General features: G+C 40.8%; 3 protein-coding genes across 4 annotated transcripts; 1 reads left to right on the top strand and 2 right to left on the bottom strand.

The window, feature by feature from the left end:
- Window positions 1-662: 662 nt before the first annotated feature.
- Window positions 663-7265, bottom strand: rab8b (RAB8B, member RAS oncogene family). The gene is made up of 8 exons (XM_017721563.2): window positions 6992-7265; window positions 5164-5224; window positions 5003-5063; window positions 4425-4502; window positions 4210-4299; window positions 4024-4089; window positions 3823-3873; window positions 663-2402 (listed from the first exon to the last, which is right to left on the bottom strand). The coding sequence occupies exons 1-8, from the start codon at window positions 7113-7115 to the stop codon at window positions 2313-2315; spliced, it is 621 nt and encodes a 206-aa protein (XP_017577052.1). The 5' UTR covers window positions 7116-7265; the 3' UTR covers window positions 663-2312.
- A 2433-nt stretch (window positions 7266-9698) lies between these two features.
- On the top strand, window positions 9699-15528 carry LOC108441835 (calcium and integrin-binding family member 2-like). 2 transcript variants are annotated; one of them, XM_017721561.2, is made up of 8 exons: window positions 9699-10402; window positions 10504-10622; window positions 10765-10799; window positions 11970-12081; window positions 12936-13083; window positions 13948-14143; window positions 14649-14803; window positions 14897-15528. In XM_017721561.2, the coding sequence occupies exons 2-7, from the start codon at window positions 10572-10574 to the stop codon at window positions 14668-14670; spliced, it is 564 nt and encodes a 187-aa protein (XP_017577050.1). In that variant the 5' UTR covers window positions 9699-10402; window positions 10504-10571; the 3' UTR covers window positions 14671-14803; window positions 14897-15528. The 2 variants fall into 2 exon arrangements, with proteins under 2 accessions (XP_017577050.1, XP_037401035.1); XM_037545138.1 differs by having other exon boundaries at window positions 9699-10622.
- Window positions 15529-15543: 15 nt separating this feature from the next.
- si:ch211-112g6.4 lies at window positions 15544-21765 on the bottom strand. The gene is made up of 6 exons (XM_017721560.2): window positions 21486-21765; window positions 18154-18243; window positions 17811-17979; window positions 17482-17676; window positions 16283-17185; window positions 15544-16196 (listed from the first exon to the last, which is right to left on the bottom strand). The coding sequence occupies exons 1-6, from the start codon at window positions 21695-21697 to the stop codon at window positions 16152-16154; spliced, it is 1614 nt and encodes a 537-aa protein (XP_017577049.1). The 5' UTR covers window positions 21698-21765; the 3' UTR covers window positions 15544-16151.
- Window positions 21766-23174: the final 1409 nt, after the last annotated feature.

Raw genomic sequence — 23174 nt, 5'->3', positions numbered from 1 at the left:
CATAAAGCCATCACTTATTTTGGAATGTTTGATTAAAGAAAGCATTAAAAAAAACAAGAGTTAGAACAAAACTCTTAAAATGTAGTACAGATAGAAGGTACACCAGTTTAATTTACAAAAGATAGTTTAATCTTTATACAGTATCAGTTCACACGGATTTATATTATACATTTTATTTTATATATATATATATATATATATATATATATATATATATATATATACATACACATACATATACACACACACACACACACACACATATATATATATATATATATGTGTGTGCGTTACAGAATAAACAAGGAATTGAGGAAGACGTTAAAAAGTACTTCAAAGGAGAGAAGCTGAGTAATTAATTGTATTATTAAGATCATTTTCTAGGGGAGACTGAATGCTGTCATTGTTACATTGTGAAGTGTGCACATGTGCCAGCATGCATTTTCAAATTTGGACCATAGAGGTCATTAAAAATGCCACACCCATGAGGGGCTATCAGACTATTTGTCTGAGCAGGTGCCTATATCTGTTAGGCCCAAACAGCCAATGAAACTCAAGCAATCATGTACCCTTAAACAAAATCAGTAGAATGTGGAATAAAATGAACAGATTTAATGATAACCCAGAGTCATGGACTGCCATTAAACACAATCAGTAGAATGTGGAATGAAATGAGCAGATTTAATGATAACTAGACTGGTGTCCTAATGTCCTAAGGGTCAACTGGAACCTTTGAGTTAGGACCTCTGGAATCTTTGGGTTAGGACTTCAGTATTTGACTTAAGGAATCTGGTTAATTACCTCTGTACTGTTCCACACAATCAGTACTGAGGTATCACAATTTATTGCAAGTGATTAAGACAGACCTCTCCAAAAGGGTCCCAGTGGCTTTTCAAACAGGACAGGTCTTTCAGACAGACAGCAAATAGTGCAAGAACAGAAAAAATACTGTAGCAGTGGTACTGTAAACACTACACAATCAATTCACACATGGAATCTTAAAAAAGAGGAATTAGAAAAGGCAAAGCAACATCAACATACCGTAAATACACTGAAATTGATTATATAAAATACACACACACACGCATACACACACACACACACATATATAACAACATGTTTTAGAACAGGTTAACAAGTGGTTTTTATGGAGTGGTAAGTAACAGGTAACAGGTGCCTCCTTGGATAAAGTATAAAAATATAATACCATTAGTAAACATAATAATGTGGATTAATATTCAGGGCCCAGTTGAGGCAAAGCTGGCTGCTGCTTCAACAAGCATTTGGACAAGAGTCTTCCACGTCTGTCTACACTGTGTGTGTTCAATTTCAATCAGAACATGGAATGTATATGATATTATAGGAATAATTTACCCACAAACACCAACCTTGCTAAGAATGAGTCAGAAGACACGGTCAGGTCTCTACCAGCCTTCGTTCACTGTTAACCACGGAAGCATGTAGAGTGCCCATCCTTTCAGGAAGAAAGGAAACCATTAATGGCCCTAAAACACTTCTAACAGCTCTGACCCACCCACAGCGTCCGTACTTCTCAGTCTTTTGGTTTTCGTTTTTATGGTGGCATAAGCTAGGAGAGGAAGATGGGAAGACCGCATTCGGCAAAACACCTCCGTTCCTGCAGTTTAAGCTGTGGCCTGCTTTGAACAGTTTGCCTATGCTTTCCTCACTCAGATCATTTCTATTTAAATTTCGTATGAATCTACCTACAAACATATTCAATGTAAACATCAAAGGACATTTTTCTCAGGACCAGAAAACATATCATCTTTAAAAAATGACAAAGAGCTTTTCCTAAGAAGTCCTTTAATCAATGGAGATCCTTCAGTTCATAGTTTCCCTAACTTTATGCTCCTTCATGTCAGTGTTCTTGACCCTAAACTAGCCCCAGACTAAGTAAAGAACATATAGCCAGGGCGCTCCTATGTTTTCCTTCATAATCCATAATGACTGTCGTGTAAAACTAATCGAAAGTATCTTCATATGTAAATGCTACAATGTTAATTTAACACTGTTACGTAAAAAGTGCCTTTACAAGCTTTGGTAGCAACTTGCTGAGGATGATTAGGATGAGCTCCATCTTCCTCTTCCTTATTTAAGCCTTCAGTATAGACTTCAGAGGAAGGGTGTCCAGGGCTCTCAGCAGCAGCTCGCACTCCTGAGGGACTGCAGGCTGCCCCAAACATACACACACTGAGCTCCATTAAACATTAAAATAAAAGAAAATAATCCTAGCACACTCTCTCACACACACACGCGCTTCCTCACACACCGAGGCTGTAAGAAGTGCAGGGTTAAAGAAGAACGCAGCGGAAGAAACTGGGCTTCTTGGAGCGATTCTCTGTGATCTTGACTGGACCTCCTCCCGACGGGTTATTCTCATTCTGCACACAAAACCCAAACACAAGGAGACATTCAGCTTTAGCGCCAGTGGCTGCACAAAGACCGAAGGTTTGGCGACGGAACACTTTCAGAATGCGTTCTCTGGGCAAGTCCGATTTTTTAATATTAGCTTCATTTACAGTCCGATGCAAAAGCTGGATGCCCTGGTCAAATTAGGTTGTGTTGTGTAAGTGAAAAATACTTTATAGAGATCACAGCTCTGCAATTTTAACAAGCAATTTACTGAACTTAACATACTGGGGTGAACATGTAAAATGTGACCTGTGGACAAAGGGGGTTTTTTTGCTCTGCAAATGAACAGAAATCCTGCACTGAACTCTGTAGAAATTCTATATTCAAGTTTGTTCCCTGTTAACTAATTTTCACTTAGAAAAATCAATGTGTTATTTGACGAAGGGTATTCAGACTTTTGCATATGACTAACTTATGTACACAGATATACTGAATAACTCAGTAACTGTATACCGAGAAAGTGTACCTATATATACTCTGCATTGATAAAATGTCCAGAGAACGGACCCTGTATTCAGTAAACTGGCTATTCATTATAGGTGCATTTCTGTAGGTTTCTAATTACTGAACGAAGCCCATCTGTTGCTGGATAGTTTGCCAGCCACCCGCTAGCCCATCTATAAATGGTACGAGACAGGCCTGACTGATCTGACCATGAATGAAAATTAATTTTATAGCAGAAGGCAAAGGCCAGTGCAGGGAACCAAACAAAGAGGGAGCTTGTACTGCCTGAACGCAAAGGGGCACCAGGGGATCTTTCTTCGCAGGACCACCACTGACCTGATTCTCAGTTTCAAACAGTGCAAAATACACTACATTGCTCCACAGAAGAAACTGCATGTTACACAAACAGACATGTTGAATGTGAATTGTGGCACCTTAATGGGGTCAAAGTGAGACAAAGCATGGTTTGATTGGCTGAGTAATTAAATAATAGTGAAAAGTTTTCAATTCTATAGTGAAAATGTTGCACACAGTGTAATGAATTTAAAACTGTACTACCAACGTGCCCCTCGCTCTCCCACTCGCCTTCTCATTGAGGAGACTGGGGTTTGCACCCTCCCACAAATGACTAGGCTTATTCTTAAACTATTATAAATTTCAGGGGTTGAACCTTCAGTGGTTTATTGTGTTAGGGGGCTGGTGCAGGAGGTCCTGACGAAACCTTTATTTATCTGAGCCAAACCAGACAGAATCAAACCAAAACCAGGATGTTTGGTTTCTATACGTGTATCATTACATCCTTAGTCAACAGATTAACTTATCGTTGAAATTATTATTAGTTACAGCCTCACCACACTTAACATATTTAATATTTACTTAACAATAAATAATCAACAACATAACATTAACTTTGACTTTAAATCCGATGGCATAAACAGAACTTACCATTTTCCTATTAAGCCTGGTCATAATGTCTCTGCTGAGGGTGAAAAAGGCCTAAAGACAAGTCACAGTGTAGTTAGCACAGGGCAAACCGACACACACAGCACGGAAGGCCCATTCAATCCTTAACTCTGTTTGCTCATCATTACTGCTAAAAATATTCATTTACTCAATCACGTAAGTTTTTATCCGAGTTTCTCTTACCTCTTCTACATTTGTGCTGGATTTTGCACTAGTCTCCAAGAACTTGATCCCATAATCAATGGCTAGCTGTATAAAAAAATCAGAAATGACCGTATAAATGCAACAAAGTCTTGCCGGTCCTTCAGTTCAGCACTAAAATACAGAATTATTAATAATAAAAGTATTATATATACTGGCTCTACTTACCTTCTCCCCCCTCTCTTTTGACACTTGTCTTTTGTCATTCATGTCACATTTGTTCCCCAAAACCATTCTTTCCACATCTGATGATGCATGCTGTGACAGAACAAAGTACAACCGAAAGAAAGTTAACCTAACATTCTTAAAACAAAGCCACCTGCACCTACACTAATCAATAACTCTTTCATTTTGATTGTAACGACCAGCGACTAGAGACTCACCTCCTCGATGTTTCTGATCCAGTTTTTAATGTTGTCAAATGACTTCTCATTGGTGATGTCGTATACCAACATAATGCCCTGGGAGAAAAAGTGCAGGATGACTTAATTACAAATGTTAGTGGTAATATGTGAAGGGCTGTTATTCTCTTCAAACCTCTTCTTGGATATACAGAATTCTCTTCACGTATAGACTCAAAGATCTGCATTGGAGATGACACTTCTTTATGGAGGGATTTAGAGGAGTTTCATAGATTTTTCAAAAGTTCACTTGTTGAAATGTCATTAACCACAGAGTTATGTCTACAACAGCCATTCTGCTTATTATGGGATATCTAAATGCATTTATTTACACCTGAACAATTTAATTACGTAGAAAAATGTTTAAATCTGTGACATTCCCCTTCAAAAATAGACTCAGACATCAAAATCCCTACATTATCATATAACATGAATTACGAATAATATTACATAACTGAACAACTCCAGAAACATTTGTGGCATTCAAGCATTCATTTGTTGTGCTGTATTACAAATCCTACAAACACTTATCTGCAGTGGTGCAAGAGTCCCATTCTCACCATTGCTCCTCTGTAGTATGCTGTGGTAATGGTTCTAAACCTTTCCTGTCCTGCTGTATCCCTGCAGAACACACACATATCCTCACACACTGATATTCAGACTTACTCATGCAAAATCAACGAGTATTCCTGTACCAATCGGTAATCTTCCTAAGGCTTACCAGATCTGAAGCTTGATTTTCTTGCCATCCAGCTCAATTGTTCTAATTTTGAAGTCAATTCCTGCAACAAGTGGAAAAACACATCCGTGTCATGACTTAGGCTTTCCGACTGATAACACCAGATACCTTTCCTAACCGCCACTGTCCGCAAGACGACAGCAGAGGTGTGCCAGTGTGTGCGCTGGGCAACCACAGAAACACAATGTGGGAAAAGGCTACAACACTCCAACGTCTGCCGGATCGTCGCGGCCCACCGACATGCAAGCCACTAGGTAATTAGGCTGCTGCACTGAATGGGCTGGTATCAGGCCTAATCATGTTGCATTCAACGGGAAGCGAAACAACTCCCAGTTATCACAATCATAAAAAACTGAACAGACTTCTGTCCACTGAAAGCTTTGACAGGATATGGGACAGGAAGTGAGACAGCAGCATTGCCCATAGCAATAGGGGAAGTCTGCAGCACAGCAACAACAAAAAGGTCAAGAAACTTCCAAACACTCGCTCCATTTTCAGACCGGAAACATCATACCCAGCCAGCGAAACCAGCCGACTGCCCCAAACCAAACAACACCGGTTTTAGGATAACTAACCTACCAACCTACAAAAACCTAGTACCTTCAGTGCCTGGCTACATGGATGACTTAATGCCGCCGTGCTTAGATCGTTCTGATTTTTATTTTCCATGCCTAACGTTAAACTCGTACCATCAATGTGTTTACGTTTACATTTATGGCATCTTATCCAGAGCGACTTGTGATTTTTACACAGGTAGGTGAAGGTGGTGTTAGGAGTCTTGCCCAAGGACCCTTATTGGTATAGTGTAGGGTGCTGCCCAGGCGGGGCACTGAACCCTAGTCTACAGTGTAGTAGGTGAAGGTGGTGCTAGGAGTCTTGCCCAAGGACCCTTATTGGTATAATGTAGGGTGCTGCCCAGGCGGGGCACTGAACCCCAGTCTCCAGTGTAGAAGGCAGGGGTGTTACCCACTACACCAACCAACCACTCCACTCAATGGAGATTCAGTTCTTCCCACTCGTTGCTCTAATAAAAGCCTGAGAAACACTGGCTGACAATATGACCCTGCTACACGGCCAGCTGGCGGTTCTGATCGCTGAAGCTTTCCCGAGAAAGCTCTGGGGAAAGCTGTCACTGCTGTTTTCAGTCTCCGTGATAACTTCCTACGTTGTGGGCGTGATGTCTGAAACATGACGCCTAACTAGTTAACTCGTTAGCACAACTTCTGCTGTGACTTAACTAACCAACTACAACAGCTGACCGCTCCACTCTTTCAGTATAACCAGCTAGTTTAACTACCCGGTTACCCAGCTACACCGCCAAAAACAGCTGCCTGACATTTACCAACTTATCTTACACAGCTTAGCTTAGCTGCTAAGCTACATTAGCCATCGATGCTACTTGCCCAGACCGCTAGCGTTAGCTAAGTTAGCAAGCTTGCTAACCAGGCACACGGAACGCTATGGGTACGTTTCTGGTCTCGGTTCGGTTCGGTGATGGAAACGCACACGACGTGTTATCCTCACATCCTCGGATGGAGAAAGTTTATGAGCGCCAGGTTAGTGAACTGACGGCGAACGCAGCTAAGCTAAGCTAAGAAACTTCCTAGCCGAGGCGAAGCTGCCGGAGCGGAAGGCCTCTTCCTGTCACTCAACTCCTAGCGGTTCTCCTAAATCTGGAGTTTAAGACGCGAAGTGTTGGGCGGAGAACCCGGCGAGCTGGACAGAACGGCAGATGGCCCGGCGATTCCCACTGAGCAGCGCGACGTTAGTGAGCCCGATGAACCGCACAGGGCGCGTTTCAGAAACTGACCTATCGTGGAAATGAAGGTGGTGTTGAACGCGTCCTCACTGAACCGAAACAGCAGACACGTCTTGCCCACTCCGCTGTCTCCGATGAGCAGGAGTTTGAAGAGATAGTCATAAGTTTTTGCCATGTCCACTCCGATGTATTCAGACAGCTACCTCGCCTGATGTGGTAGCCAAATGGCGATATTTGGCTAACGGTTCATAAAAATGTGGGTGAACTGGTCTTTCCGACTCCTACACTGAGGAGGAAAGGCTGGGCGTGTGTGTGTGTGTGTGTGCAGTGACGTCACACTCAGAGCAGGACTTTCAGCTACATCTACATTTCCAGTGTTCAGCAGACGCTCTGATCCAGAGACACTTACAGGAAGAGCTCAGTCTGTCTAGAGAAAGTCTCTCTGCTAGTGACCAGTAGGTCAGAGAGAAAGACGGTCCTGAGCTCAGATACTGATAGAAACTAAAGTCACTGTAGATACAGAGAGAGAAGGAACAGAGCTGAACACAGAACAGTGCAATACAACACACTACAACACACTACACTATAATACACTATACTACACTACAATACATTACAGTACAGTACAATACACTACAATACATTACACTATAATACACTACACTACACTATAATACACTACAATACTCTATACTACACTATAATACACTACAATACATTACAGTACATTACATTACAGTACAATACACTACAATACTCTACACTACACTATAATACACTACACTACACTACAATACATTACAGTACAGTACAATACACTACAATACAACATTACACTATAATACACTACACTACACTACAATACTCTATACTACACTATAATACACTACAATACATTACAGTACATTACATTACAGTACAATACACTACAATACTCTACACTACACTATAATACACTACACTACACTACAATACATTACAGTACAGTACAATACACTACAATACAACATTACACTATAATACACTACACTACACTATAATACACTACAATACTCTATACTACACTATAATACACTACAATACATTACAGTACATTACATTACAGTACAATACACTACAATACTCTACACTACACTATAATACACTACACTACACTACAATACATTACAGTACATTACATTACAGTACAATACACTACAATACTCTACACTACACTATAATACACTACACTACAATACATTACAGTACAATACACTACAATACTCTACACTACAATACACTACACTATAATACACTATACTACACTACACTATAATACACTACAATACATTACAGTACATTACATTACAGTACAATACACTACAATACTCTACACTACACTATAATACACTACACAACACTACACTACAATACATTACAGTACAATACAACATTACACTATAATACACTACACTACACTATAATACACTACAATACTCTATACTACACTATAATACACTACACTACAATACATTACAGTACATTACATTACAGTACAATACACTACAATACTCTACACTACACTATAATACACTACACTACACTACAATACAATACAGTACAGTACAATACACTACAATACAACATTACACTATAATACACTACACTACACTACAATACTCTATACTACACTATAATACACTACAATACATTACAGTACATTACATTACAGTACAATACACTACAATACTCTACACTACACTATAATACACTACACTACACTACAATACATTACAGTACATTACATTACAGTACAATACACTACAATACTCTACACTACACTATAATACACTACACTACACTACACTACAATACATTACAGTACATTACATTACAGTACAATACACTACAATACTCTACACTACACTATAATACACTACACTACAATACATTACAGTACAATACACTACAATACTCTACACTACAATACACTACACTATAATACACTATACTACACTACACTATAATACACTACAATACACTACAATACATTACAGTACATTACATTACAGTACAATACACTACAATACTCTACACTACACTATAATACACTACACAACACTACACTACAATACATTACAGTACAATACAACATTACACTATAATACACTACACTACACTATAATACACTACAATACTCTATACTACACTATAATACACTACAATACAATACATTACAGTACATTACAGTACAGTACAATACACTACAATACAACATTACACTATAATACACTACAATACTCTATACTACACTATAATACACTACAATACATTACAGTACATTACATTACAGTACAATAAACTACAATACTCTACACTATACTACACTACACTACATTACAATACATTACAGTACATTACATTACAGTACAATACACTACAATGCTCTACACTACACTATAATACACTACACTACAATACATTACAGTACAATACACTACAATACTCTACACTACAATACACTACACTATAATACACTATACTACACTACACTATAATACACTACAATACACTACAATACATTACAGTACATTACATTACAGTACAATACACTACAATACTCTACACTACACTATAATACACTACACTACACTACAATACATTACAGTACAGTACAATACACTACATTACAACATTACACTATAATACACTACAATACACTACAATACTCTGTACTGTAGGCCAGTGTCCTGTCCGGCTGACTCTCAAATAGTTCCATACAGTGCACTGAATAGGTCATGAATCTATAGTGCTCCTGTAAGAGTGTGAGAGTGTAAGTGTGGCGTTTAGAAGTCATTATTTCGTGATGTTTGTTTGTTTGTTTTTTAACCACTGACATCTCACACGTGCATTCGTCTTTGTAATGAGAGATTTTTTTCGCAGCCTCCCGGTTATGTTCCAATATCCCTGTGTAGGTATTCACCTGTTCACCTGTTCACCTGCTCAAACTGACTCACCTGAGGAGCCGCTGTTTTTCGTCTTTTCTTAGGCAGCTATCACACCAGTGCCCGAGCATCACAGCCTTTGACCACATTTTCCTTGTCTTTTGCGCGTCTGAGCGCAGATCCCACTTTAATTACAGCACCTTTACTCACCTGCATAGTCGCCTAGATCTTTTAATCTTGCCATGTTGATCCACAGCTGCGGTCAGCCGGGGCTACTCGGCGTTTTCTACACGCCAGAGAGCGTGGCGGCATGTTAAGTGCTGACCTGTATAAGGTAGTTTCACCTGTCTGAAAGTTGATGGACTCGCTGTGTTTCCCCTCTCGTCCGTTCAGGTAGGTGTCGCTTATCAGGGCAGTCGCCTGTCTGCGTCTATGTAGGTAAACTGTGGCGGTGAAATACCGCCCCCTACTGGTTCATGTGCTCACTGCGACGAGCACTCGAGCGTGATCCTCACTTCCCACGAAACAGATGTAGCAGGTGATCTCCCGTCGCTCGGCGAAGAGGCGTTTTGATTTTTTCATCAGATTTATTTGACGTAACCAAAAATTCGCGTAGTTTTTATCTTTATCTTTGTAAAGAGCCGCGACTCAAGCCTCCAGCTGAAGTACTGACATGCTGCTGTGCAGAAAGAAGGCTTTTACAGGACATGGGGAGTAAGCACACCACCTTCAGAGATGACCAGCTCGACGAGTATCAGGTACCTTCCTGGGTGGTCATAGCGTTTTGAGTGGTCATAGCGTTTTGAGTGGTCATAGCGTTTATATGTGTGATATAAAAGTAAGATAACATCGCAGTAGAGGTTTGCTCACATTACAGCGTGCCCTACTGTCTTCTAACAGGACTGCACCTTCTTCACAAGTAAAGAAATCCTGCGGTGAGTAACTCTCATATAACAGCGCCAGAGCTGCTTGCGCAATTTCTCAAGCCTGCTTTGTTATCGTGCCCGTCTTGGTTGACTTGGCTGAGGGAAGTGGTCCTAGGACATCGAGAAAGTAAGCCTACAGCACCAGGAGTGAAGAGGCCGTTCTTGCTCAGTGTGCATGTTTCACTCAGTTAAACATTTCTTATATTGGAGTCTAGCTGGACTAGAACACATTACAGAAGATGGTACAAGTGAGCTTGTAGAAGAATGTCCTGCAAGCTCCTAGATGATGAAGCCCACTCATCTGCAGCGCAGAGCTGCTTTCTATATCTGCCACTGAAGTTTGATTACTGGTCGGCCGCTACGTTTGTGCTATATTAGATTATATTATATTGTAAAATATTCTAACTATCCCATTTTTAGTCATCAGTGTAGATATAGAATTACATGTGCTGTATAAACCACATTGTATTCAGTATAATTGTTTCATTTGTTTTATACAGGCATCGTTGGACTTATTTCATCTACAGTACTTTGTGAGGAAATCTTAAATATGATTCAGTTAATACTGACAATGCACTTCTCAGGTGATATCACATTATGACATTAATTTGAAAGGAAAGGAAAGGAAAGGAAGGGAAAGGAAAGGAAAGGAAGGGAAAGGAAAGGGGGATCCAGTAGTTTTATAAAGGGGATATTTTTTGGCGAGGGATCCTCCCGCGCCTCCCTCAGGTTGAGCCCTAATAGCTGGCCTATGGAGCCTGACTTGTAGCTCTTAACTCCCTTACTCCCAGCTTCTTGGCTCACTCACATGGTTTGTAGAAGTAAACTAGCTGAGCTTCAGCTGCTGCTTTAGACGTATACAGAAGTTGTCCCAGCACAATTCATATCTCAAGGAAAATTCTGGAAATTCATCTTTGCCTCTGCAGTAGTAATAAATACAGATGTGATACTCGGCTTCCTAGGTGTAAAGTTAACTAGGTTAACTTCGTACTGCGTGAGCCGAATAGCAGGAAAAACTAAAATACAAAGGCCCACCCCTGGTTATCCCACCTAAAGCTCTGCTCTAAAAGTTCCTCCCACCGTCCGCTGCAGGATGTTCAGTCACTGTCTGAGAATGATGGCTTTGGCTTTGGAAGCGTAGTGCTTGCATCTGTCTTACTGTGTAGCCTGTTTTTCCAGGTTACATGGGCGCTTCCGTGACTTGGCTCCCAACATTGTTCCAATGGACTATACAAATAACCCTGATATTACTCTCCCCTCCTCCGTCATTACCGCCATGCCGGAACTTAAGGTAAAATTTGAGGAATGGCCTTTCATTTAAGAGGATTATTTGTCGCTGCTTTGACATGATAATGTGTGTAATGTTAGTTTCCTTCTGGTTCCCTTTTGTACACTGTGTATAGACACCAACGGGTATTAAGTGCACTTCCTTATGTCTAAGCTCATTGTCCATTTTATCTACTCTGTTTACCATTTAGATGCACTTTATAGTTCTACAGTTACAGAATGTGGTCCGTTTGTTTCTCTTTACTCTGCTCTTCAATGGTCAGGCCCCCCACGGACCCTCACAGAGCAGGTATTATTTGTTGTTTGAGTGGAGGACAATTCACAGCACGTGGTGGAGACGTGTTAATGTGTGTTACACTGGCACAAGTGGAGCAGACACAGCAGTTCGGCAGGAGTTATTAATTAGGTATTAATTATTAATTAAACACCCACTCACTGTCCACTTTATTAGACCCTCCTACCTTGTTGGTCCAGCTTGTAGACGTAAAGTCAGAGACAGTAGCTCAGCTGCTGCTGCACAGTGTGTGTTGGTCATCCTCTAGTCCTTCATCAGTGGTCACAGGATGCTGTTAGCTGGATGTTTTTGCTTAGTGGACTATTCTCAGTCCAGCAATGACAATGATGTGTATAAAACTCCAGTAGCACTGCTGTGTCTGATCCACATGTACCAGCACAACACACAATATCGCTCCTCTACCATGTCGGTGTCGATGCAGAGCTGAGCATGATTCACCACCCAAACAAATACCTGCTCTGTGGTTGGTCCTGTGGGGGCGCCGATCATTGAAGAGCAGAGTGAAAGGGGGCTAATGAAGTATGCAGAGAAACAGATGGACTACAAACTGCTCCTTTCTGCAGGAAAACCCATTCCGCCACAGCATAGTTGAGGCCTTTTCTGAGGATGGCAAGGGCAACCTGAGTTTCAATGACTTTGTGGACATGTTCTCAGTCTTGAGTGAAATGGCACCACTAGATCTGAAGATCATCTACGCCTTCAAGATATACGGTAGGCTTCTGCTCCTCAATCCCTGTTCATGGAGATGTTTTTAGTCACAGTAGTATCACAGCTAGTTCTGACACCCAGTATTGGCACTCTTGGCATTTTATTATTATTTTAATTATTTTAAAATCTTTTTGTGAGTGAGTGAGTTCTAGGTGACTTCAGCTTTAGTCCAGATATTAGGCCGAAAAAGCTTCCTCACAGGCAGTGGTAGCAAGAAATGGAACTGTGATCCTCCTTAAAATCCACACTTTGTTGACCTCTACAATGTGCCCAACTATTGGGCAAAATGCCTTCAAGATGTTTTATTTAAAGATGTGTATTTGGGACAAACTCATGCAATGTGTAGGCCCTACATGTGCAGTACTTGGCAAATCTGTCATGATCCTTTTTTAGATCATTTGCTTATGTGCAGTGGCACAGTGTTGGCAAACAGGTGTAAACAAACCCTCTGCTCTGATTGGCCCATGCCTGTATCTCAAGACATTTTTAGTAATTAATTTTCTCAGCTGTGGTCCTCAACAAAGTGGGCGCCCTACTGATCACCAGAAAGGGACATCCACATGTTATGGCCTTGTGTGCACATGTAATTGAGGACTACAGGACCATGAGTGCAGTTTTTGGGACTGGGCTTTTGTAGGAATTCAGATAGGAAAGAAACAGGCGTGGAATGACCTCGTTATTCCATTATGGCATTAGGCATCATTCCCTGTGTATCTGTGACCTAATAGCCAACAACATATAAACCATCTAATCTATACACAAATTTCTTCCTCATATTAAATAAACATAAATAACCTCTCTTGTTAATGAATTTTTTATTTATGACATTTATTGCATAATAATGGGTCTGCGATTCTTTATGGCCAGATTTTAACAGAGATGGGTTCCTCTGTGAAAAGGACGTAGAGGAAACTGTGCACAGGCTGACTGGAGAAGAGCTGAGGCCAGAAGAAAGGAGGCTTGTCTCTCAGAGAGTGATGGAGGAAGCAGACCTAGATGGTGATTGGAAGCTCTCCCTCATTGACTTTGAGAACATGATCTCCAAGGCACCAGATTTCATTAGGTAAGAAAAGTTGCACTTATCAAAGACCAGCAAGGGATATAACATGCCATTATGGTTAAATGGGTAAATGTACGTACATATCTCCTAAATTTGAGCATAGCTCACTGTTTTATTGTGAAATCTAGGGAAGGGTGCTAGTTCGATTACACTGCTCTTTGCAGTCTTGCTTCATTTTTAGTGTTGAGTGATTTGGTAAATAACCTTCCTGCTGCTCAGACATAAAGTCCCCGAGAAACCTTTTACTGCTGACCGATCCATCATGGTGCTGTAAGTGGATCCCATTTTATAGTCCAAACCATTTGGAAATGGCTTAGAGCTGAGAGACATGAAAGCATTATTGGACTGGACAGGTATATTATACCATAATCAGCTGGATGGGCTGAAGCTGGTTCAAACTGGTTTCTATACCGCATAATGTTCAGCTGGGGTGGCCTGTCGGGCGGAGAGTAAACGTGGCGCTGATGTTTTCTTTTCTAAACTGTTCTAATGTTGTGTGGCCATGCAGCACCTTCCATGTACGCATCTGAAAGGGTGGAAGATGACCTTGGAATGGAGGTGAAAGAGGATGGATGGCTGACTCAGTGGGTTGTGCCTCTCCTGTGCTGCTGTTCTATGTGACTATATTTTGATGCTGGCCAAAATGACAATGTCAGTCCGCTGGTAAGGCCCGTATGCACATTAGTGACAGATAGCAGAGACATCGTGTCTATGTGAACACTAACAGCAGTCTCTTTGGCTACCTTCTGCTTGCAGGTGAAAGGATCTTTTCAGTCGTTTTAAAGAGCAGAAAAGGACTGAGTGCACAGGAAGTCTTGCCCGCAGTGGAGTCTTTCTCAAATGGATACTACGTGAAAGAAAACTCTTTATGACCACTTGTCATGAAGGAAACCTGAACTTGAGGTGGTCAGCTTTCATGTGGACTTCCCACTGTAAATGATTAACATGAGATAAACAGATTCAACATTCACATTTCATGTTTGAAAGCTGAACGACCCTTTGGTAGTTGCTTTTTCATAATCTACACTACACAGCTCAGTAAATACTGTGTGTATCAAAGATGTTGTTTCTGAAAAGCCTTTAATGCATTTTCAGCCTTTTTCAGGTAATTTTTGTTGACTTCAGTGCAGCTGGTAGACCGTTTAACCCTGCTTTTAATAATGCAAAGCAAAGATTTATTGAGAGATAATCCTTTGAATGCAGTTCTTATATGTGAGCACATTAGACTAGTGAAAAGTAACCACATGAAACAGTGGGAATCTGGGTTTCCCTTAAAAAAACACTCAACATATATGTACTAAACGTATATTGGGTTTACTGTATTCTATTTGTGTATCATTCTGTAAATCAAGCTGTGGTCTACTTAATAAATAAGGGACAACTGTTAATTTAATCATCTTTATTTAACCATTTAAAAACAGTACATGTGTCAGATTTCATAGAGCTGTGAAAAAAAAGACCTAAATTCTCTCCACAAATACGCAATTCAAACTACAGAACTACAGCATCTGCACACGTTGAGTTCAAGGCAGTCAAAAATGGGTTCTGATGGTTCAGTATTCAAAACTATTCTAAAAACTAAATCTACAATCCGGAAATAACATTAAATATACATAAATGTTCATCTAAGTTGGGCATTTGTGCGCATGTGTGTGTGTGTGTGTGTGTGTGTAATATATATATATTCTGCAAACTGCATAACCTACTGCCAAGACATATTGAGTATATTCATGCCTTGCATTTTTTTTGTATTATTGCAAAACATTTGTATGTCAATAGTTTATTCCAGTAAAATGATTAAGCACATCACATCTGCTACACAACAGCTATAGGCAATGTTACACATTAAAACTACTATTATTAAATAGTATTCCTAAACAAAACACTGAATTATAAATACTATGCACATATGCAAGAAGGAATAATAATAATAATAATATCATGCACATCTGACTGAGACGTGCACTTGTCTAGTTGCACCTCACTTTGCATGGGACCTTTGACAGCTTGTTCACTTCTTCTTGTTATCTGGTTTGAATTTCCACCACTTGTGGGTCTGTGAAAGTATAAAGAATACGTATTTTTAATTATTTGTTTATTTGAACTGGCAGTGTATTTGTACAGTCTTTTCTGGTTGCTTACCTTCTTTCCCAGGGAGCTCTGCTGTTTGGGCTGCAGCTCCTTTATAGTTGCATATGTATTATTGTGTGTAGCTGGAATGTCCTCATAGGTGTTGTTCTCTTGAGTTTGTAGATTACCTTGCTGGATCTCAGGTAGGTCCTCATAGGTGTTATTCTCTTGGGTAGATAGGTTACCTTGCTGGATCTCAGGTAGGTCCTCATAGGTGTTATTCTCTTGGGTAGATAGGTTACCTTGCTGGATCTCAGGTAGGTCCTCATAGGTGTTCTCTTGGGTAGCGAGGTTAGTTTGCTGGATGGTGGGTAAGTCTTCATAGGTATTTTGATGCTCCAGAGTGTCTTGGTAGGCGTTTTCTGGTGTAAGAGGTTCACTGATGGTTTTGCTGGAAATCTCAGACAGTCTGCTTGGCTGGGGGTTGCAGTGTGGATCCCAGTGGCTAGTGGGCCCAGAAGACAGCCCAGAGGAGGCCTGGTACAGTGGGTTAGGTTGTAAGGTCATTAGGTTAGTGTCAGGGAGGTCAGGCAGGTTCTGTTCCTTGAGCTGAGACAAGGAAGAGACTGGGCCTGATTTGGGCAGAACAAAGGGCAGGTGTGGTGATGCAGCAAGTAAAGAGTGAGCTGTGTGGCTGCCGTGATGGTGATCCTCATCCAGATGAGGTAATGACCTGCTCCGGCTGTTGTGATGTACGTCAGATGTGGAAACATGGTCATCGTACTCTGAGTAACACTGCAAGTGCGAGTCCAGGGAACTGAATCCCTCACTCTCCCAGGCATGCATTCTTTGCCTTTGATGAAGTCCTTCGGTCCCCGTGCTGCTCGGCCACTTCTGGTCTGACTGGCTGTGTTGCTCCATGCCGTGTGATATATGTCCACCGCTCAAGGCGTTCCGAAGAGGTAAGTTTCTCATCTGTTTATGCAAAAATGATGTTGCTTATCATAACAGTTGAGCCATTTTCAATGCTGATTTTGTCTTGACTGAGAAAAATAGATGTTGTCCACTTTGTTTTGTCTATTGTTAACATGCCCTCACTGACTTTGGCTCCTGACACAGAAGTGTATAGCACCTACATCATACAAGGTGCCAGTGAGGGGTTGATTTTTTTTTTTTTTTTTTTTTTTAGTTTTAGCTTGGCAACCTGTGTGAACGTGTTTATAATCCCATTTTCTACGCCAAGTCTGGGGCCTGTGTCTGGAGTTGATTACCTGAACAATGTTGTTCCTGTCAATGGAGGTCGAAGAGATGAGTTTGCGGGTGCTACTTTTAGGGGGTAGAGCAGGAGGGCCCTTCGGTGTGACTTCACAACGGTGATCCCATAAACTCCGCAGGGCCTGAACACTCACCCCTGACTTCACACTGGGTTTACAGTGAACCACGTCGTACAGGTCATCTGAGGGGGGCTGTAGAAATGCACATAAAGGAAAATGATCAGAAAGAAGTCCGTGTGCTTGTGATGGCAAGTTTTACTGAAACTGCTAACACCTTTCAAACCATAGTGACACATTGCGTCTTCTTGTTTTTACCTGATACCCACCTCTACCTCCTTCTCTGAGATCAGACACTCTCCAAATGGCTGGATAGGTGTGGTTTTAAAGTATTCAAGCAACTCTGGCAGACTGTTGTGAGTAATGGAATCACCAGAAACTACCAGCATGCCCTCCTTGGTCTGGTTTATAACAAAGTGACGACAACGATCTTGACCCCTGCAAGAACACAATACATTAGCAAAGCTGAAGTGCTCGGAGCAACAAGCAGAAGCAGTAACACGTGTACAGTTAGTGGTTCATGCTGTGAGAGTTACTTTTATACTTGTACACATTAATAAAAGAACAAATGTCACATAATGTGTGAACATCGTCAAGCTACAGAACTCTTACTTGTAGGAGAGAATGTAGCCACTGGCTTTCTCACTGAGTCTGATAAGAAAGCTGCCAAAAGATTTATCTCTGAGATGATCTTCAGCTTCTCTAAGTAAAGAAAGAAGTGGAGTTAAACCTAATGAAGTCTGCCAGCTCAGCTCTTTACACCAACTGTCTAGTAACCTCAAGCAACTCCTTATGTCTACTATATTGGGAGTTTCCAACCAGCATACCTGGTTGGAAAGACTGGGATTGGAAACCGCAGCTGTATGTCATCTTTTCCTTCTCTAGTAAACATTAGCGTGCTGTAATTAGAGGAGCATGGGGAACGACATATTGCTTTACAATATTTGAATAAGATGCATAAGAAGGGTGCTGTCAGAGAATATTTAAAACAATATATGATCCAGAATCTGAAGAAGCAGTGAGAACCAAAATATTGGGAAAATTAACGTAATGTGGCTTGTTTTGTTTGTTTGTTTGTTTGTTTGTTTGTTTTTTTCACAGTGCTATGCAAAAATTTTGCCACTCTTGGTCAAATTACATGTTTTGATCCTCTACAGAAAACACATTTCTTGTTTTAATGCATAAGTACTGTTTATTTGCTGAACTTCATGTATTTGGGAAAGAATAATTCATAAAATGTGGCCCGTGCAAAAGGCAAATTAAAATTTTGTTTTATTTTTTCCAGGATGTTAAACTCAAATAAATCGAATATACTATTAAAATTCACATATTTAAGTTTTTACCCTGTAGAGGATGTTTGAATGTATTTCATTTACCAAATTGGAGTGTTCAAAACTTTTCATATGACTGTATACATAAAAGGGCGGCACGGTGGTGCGGTGGGTGGCGCTGTCGCCTCACAGTGAGGAGGGCCTGGGTTCGAGTCCCCGGCCGGGTGATCAGGGTCCTCTCTGTGTGGAGTGTGCATGTTCTCCCCGTGTCTGCGTGGGTTTCCTCCGGGTTCTCCGGTTTCCTCCCACAGTCCAAAGACATGCAGTCAGGCCAACTGCACAAGCTACATTGCTTGAAGCAGCTTGGAAGATGGATGGATGGATGGATATATACATAAAATTCATATTCTAGATGAAGTTGAGCATGAAGCTAAAAAACCACAGAATGATCGGTTTTATTTCTCATACAACATAAACCATACTGTTTATTGTGACTTCTTGTGGGAATGCCACCAGCTGAGCATAAATATTGGAACAAATGAATGAAAGGTGATTCCACGTTACAGAGCTGTGAATGTATATAATCAGTTGTAGTCGTTGAAGCGTTAGGGCTCTTGTTTTGATTTGAAATGTACAAAATGAGCTGTAAAACTAGAGAATTTATGATGGTAAGCAGTGGTTTTGAACAGCAGTTTAAACAAATACCAGCCAGAACCACTGTGGAACAACTGGGCATTCTAAACACAACAGTTTATAATATTTTGAGAATGAAAGCAATTTGGGACAATCAGACCATCCCAGGAAGACCACAGCAGCTGATGACGGGAACCTTGTAAAGGCAGTCATACACTGTTCAATTGAACTAGTTTTATGCTCCATTTGGTGACTGGCCGTGCAGTGTAAGGAGGATAGCAATGCCCACTTAACTGACCAAACTAGCTCTTATTGATCAATCAGACGATCAGATAGATTTCTGTGATATCAGAAATGTTGGTCACTTGTCTTTCCTGTATGGCTGAAAACCCACAGGCTGGTCTGTATGTGTTGTCTTTGCTCTGTTAGACTGAATGTAATTAAGACCTGTAAAGTGTGGCACACGTTAACGATGCTGCATTAAACGGTGCATTTGTCCAGTATGGAATTGTGCACACAATTCAGGTCAATCCCAAATGACTAGACATAGCGTGCCCTGTTTGGGCGCAGTGTGAAACTGTATGAAACAGCTTTATTAGAAATTGTCCACAGACAGTGATGTCTGTAAGGGCGGCATTTCGTGTGCAGGGGTGCTACCAGGGATTTTGCCGTATAGAGGCTCTCTGGGTATCTACTTTTTGCCCAAAACAAGAAATGAAAAAGAAACTGTTAGTTTCTGTTAGTACAGAATAAATTAAACATTGTACTGAGGACTCAAAAAAAAACACAAAAACTTCTAAAATTCTAAATATTTTAGGGCCCTTAGAATCGTCCTAACTTTTCCCCCATACGGCGCCCCTGAATGTGAGCACCCAAGTCACAGTATGTAAGTCAGAATGGCCACTTTTGTACAACTTCAGCATATAAATCACAGGCGTTGTCTGTACATGATGGACGATTCAAATTCACAGAAATGTGAGTTGTCACCAAAGAACAAAATGTCTAAAATCACACGGTGTACCTGACTTTAGAACTGTGGAGATAAACTGTGGAGATAAACACAAAACTAACCTCCATAGAATTAAAAGACTGCCCACAGGGTGAACATGTCACTATTCCCTACACTACAACATGCAAACGTCTTGTTTGCACCAAGGACAGAGGGGCAAGGCAATTCGCAGTGAAGCAGAGATGAGCCAGAAGAGCTCTGGAGCTGTCCCTGAAGATATATGGATGGATTCATTTTTAACAAAGTGATCGAGAGATGGCGGAGCATGGTGGAGGCAGTGCCACGGCTTGGGCACACATGGCTGCTTCTAGAACTTTCTCACAGGTTTTGGTGATGGCAGTAGCAGAATGATATATGATGTGTACATAAACATCTCGTCTACCCATGTCCAAGCAAATGCCTCCAAACTCATTAACCTTAACCAAGGAGAGGGAAAAAAAACGTCAGTTTCCTGATATAATCCCAACAAAGCTTAAGTTACCAGCTGAAAAGGAAACTGAAGTCAGAATATTCCCAAAACAAGGACTAACCGAAAGGCTCTACAGAGCATCACATGCTATCAGGAGTTAAAGTTATCAAGATTCTTGAGTCAGTTATTCCACGTTAGGGACCTGGTCCTAAATACGAACTTAAAACAACATCATTTTAATTTAAACTTGTTTGTCCCAATACTTATGCTCAGCTGAAAATGGAATGCACAGCCAATGATATTTTTTCCTGGTTTATGTTGAATGGAAAATACTCCTCACTAATTAGATCTTGCTGTCTCATGCTCACCTTTTGATCCAGAATACAAATATTGTGAATTATATAACAGAAATAACGCATTTCACCCCACCACCCATTGCTAAGAGGATATGAGAAGGAGAACACAAGCTGCTCCTGCTCAAACCTGCTTAACTGATAGACCATTTATGTTCCTTTTTACCTTTGGTAGGTTTTGCCTCCCCGCTCTCCTGCTGCTTTTCACCAGATCTTACCCTACAGTCACACTCAAATTGCAGATATAACCTTATCATATATATTCTTACTGTCTGGGGACGAAGCCATGAAACCATGTGGGGAAGTTTCCATTACAAAGAATGAGTGAAGCCTGGGTTTCGACAAACCACCTCAGGACCTGTTCCCTCAGTCCGCCTTCAGTTCTTTCCATCCACTCTGTTCCTTCCGTTTTATCCGCACACATCTTCAGTCTGGCTGATCGGCTTTTCATAGCAGCTTGTATCTCCTCCATCCTTACCATCTCCTTTTCTCTTTACAGCTTCCAAAATACAGATACACAGAAAATTCACCTGGACACTCCTGCCACCACCCTCCCGCTATCGCCTCAGCAATCCTGCCCTGCTACAGGAAGACGAGTTCATTTGCCTATTTTCCGTTACACGTCAGTGTGCGAGAGTGTGCCTGTGAATAGTGCCATTGTTAAAGGGTGTCTATCTACCTGTTCGATTGGACCTCTGACAGGTTCTTGTGATTTTACTGCATTATCTGTTCCGGCTGTCTTGTGTAAATATAGTGCCTTGCAAAAATATTCAGCCCCCGTAAAAGTCGTCAAATTCGTCTTACAAAATGTTCCAGCCACTATTTTAATTGCAAACCAGTATGTTCAAAAGTACATTTCCAAGGGCAAAATTCAATATTTGTCAGCAGATGTTGTTTTGTTTTGTTTTTTTGTTTTTTTTTAAATAAAAACTGAGAAACGCTGCATGCGTCCGTATTCAGCCCCTTCAGACTAGTACCTGCTAGAACATTATCCTGCTGAAAGGTGAAGTTCCTCCCAAGATTTAGTTTTTTAACAGATTATCTTACAGTATTGTATTGTGTGCTACCCATCCGTCTTTCAGTTGTAACATGACGCCCAGTTCCTCCTGAGGAACAGCATCCTCACAGCATGATGCTGCCTCCCTCATAATTCACTGTTGGGATGGCATTTGTTGAGGACCTGGCGGTGTTAAATTCGCACCACGTGCAGCATTTTGAATTTTGTCCAGAAACTTCCGTTTCTCTCCCATCCAACCACAAAACTTCATCTCATATTTTAGCTGGGTCACTCTGACGCTTTCTGGTTAACTCTTGGCATGTTTTCTCCTTAGAAATGGTTCAGTCTGATTTGGTCCGACTCTGAAGATCAGACCCGTCTGGCGAATGGTGTTGGGTTCATTTCTGGCTGATTCCAGGTTGTTCAGCTGTTCTTCTGTCACAGCTGCCGACTGAAAAGCTGCTCAGTGGAGACGACAGTTTGGGAATTTAGTGTCGTCTCGTCTTCAGAGTCGGACCAAATCAGACTGAGCCATAAAACTGAGCCAATATCAGGTTCAGCTCAGTTTGGTCAGTTTGTCCAGATCAGTATTGATGTTGTTTTGTTCCAGCCGGTCTGTAAAGCTTCTTACAGCCCGTTTAGTTTGGCGATTGGTGTTGGGTTCATTTCTGGCTGATTCCAGGTATATATATATTTTTTTTGGTAGGCCTGTATTACTTTCCATTGAATAACTTCTTGGTGTCCCAAATAAAAACTGAAATATTGAATAAACCATCTTGAAATTTCATCTATCGTCTAGCATACAGTATATTAATCCACAATGTTTACGGTGCGAAAAGCAAAATTTACTAATATGACAAGTGATTTCAAACACCTGAACATTAGTTTCGATTCTGATTATGAGCAGATGAGGGTTTCGGGTGAACATTTGACCATTGCTATGCAAAACTAGTCATTTTGT

This window comes from Pygocentrus nattereri, chromosome 15, assembly GCF_015220715.1.
Source record: "Pygocentrus nattereri isolate fPygNat1 chromosome 15, fPygNat1.pri, whole genome shotgun sequence".
Lineage (NCBI taxonomy): Eukaryota > Metazoa > Chordata > Actinopteri > Characiformes > Serrasalmidae > Pygocentrus > Pygocentrus nattereri.
This window is presented reverse-complemented; position numbering and strand designations above follow the sequence as displayed.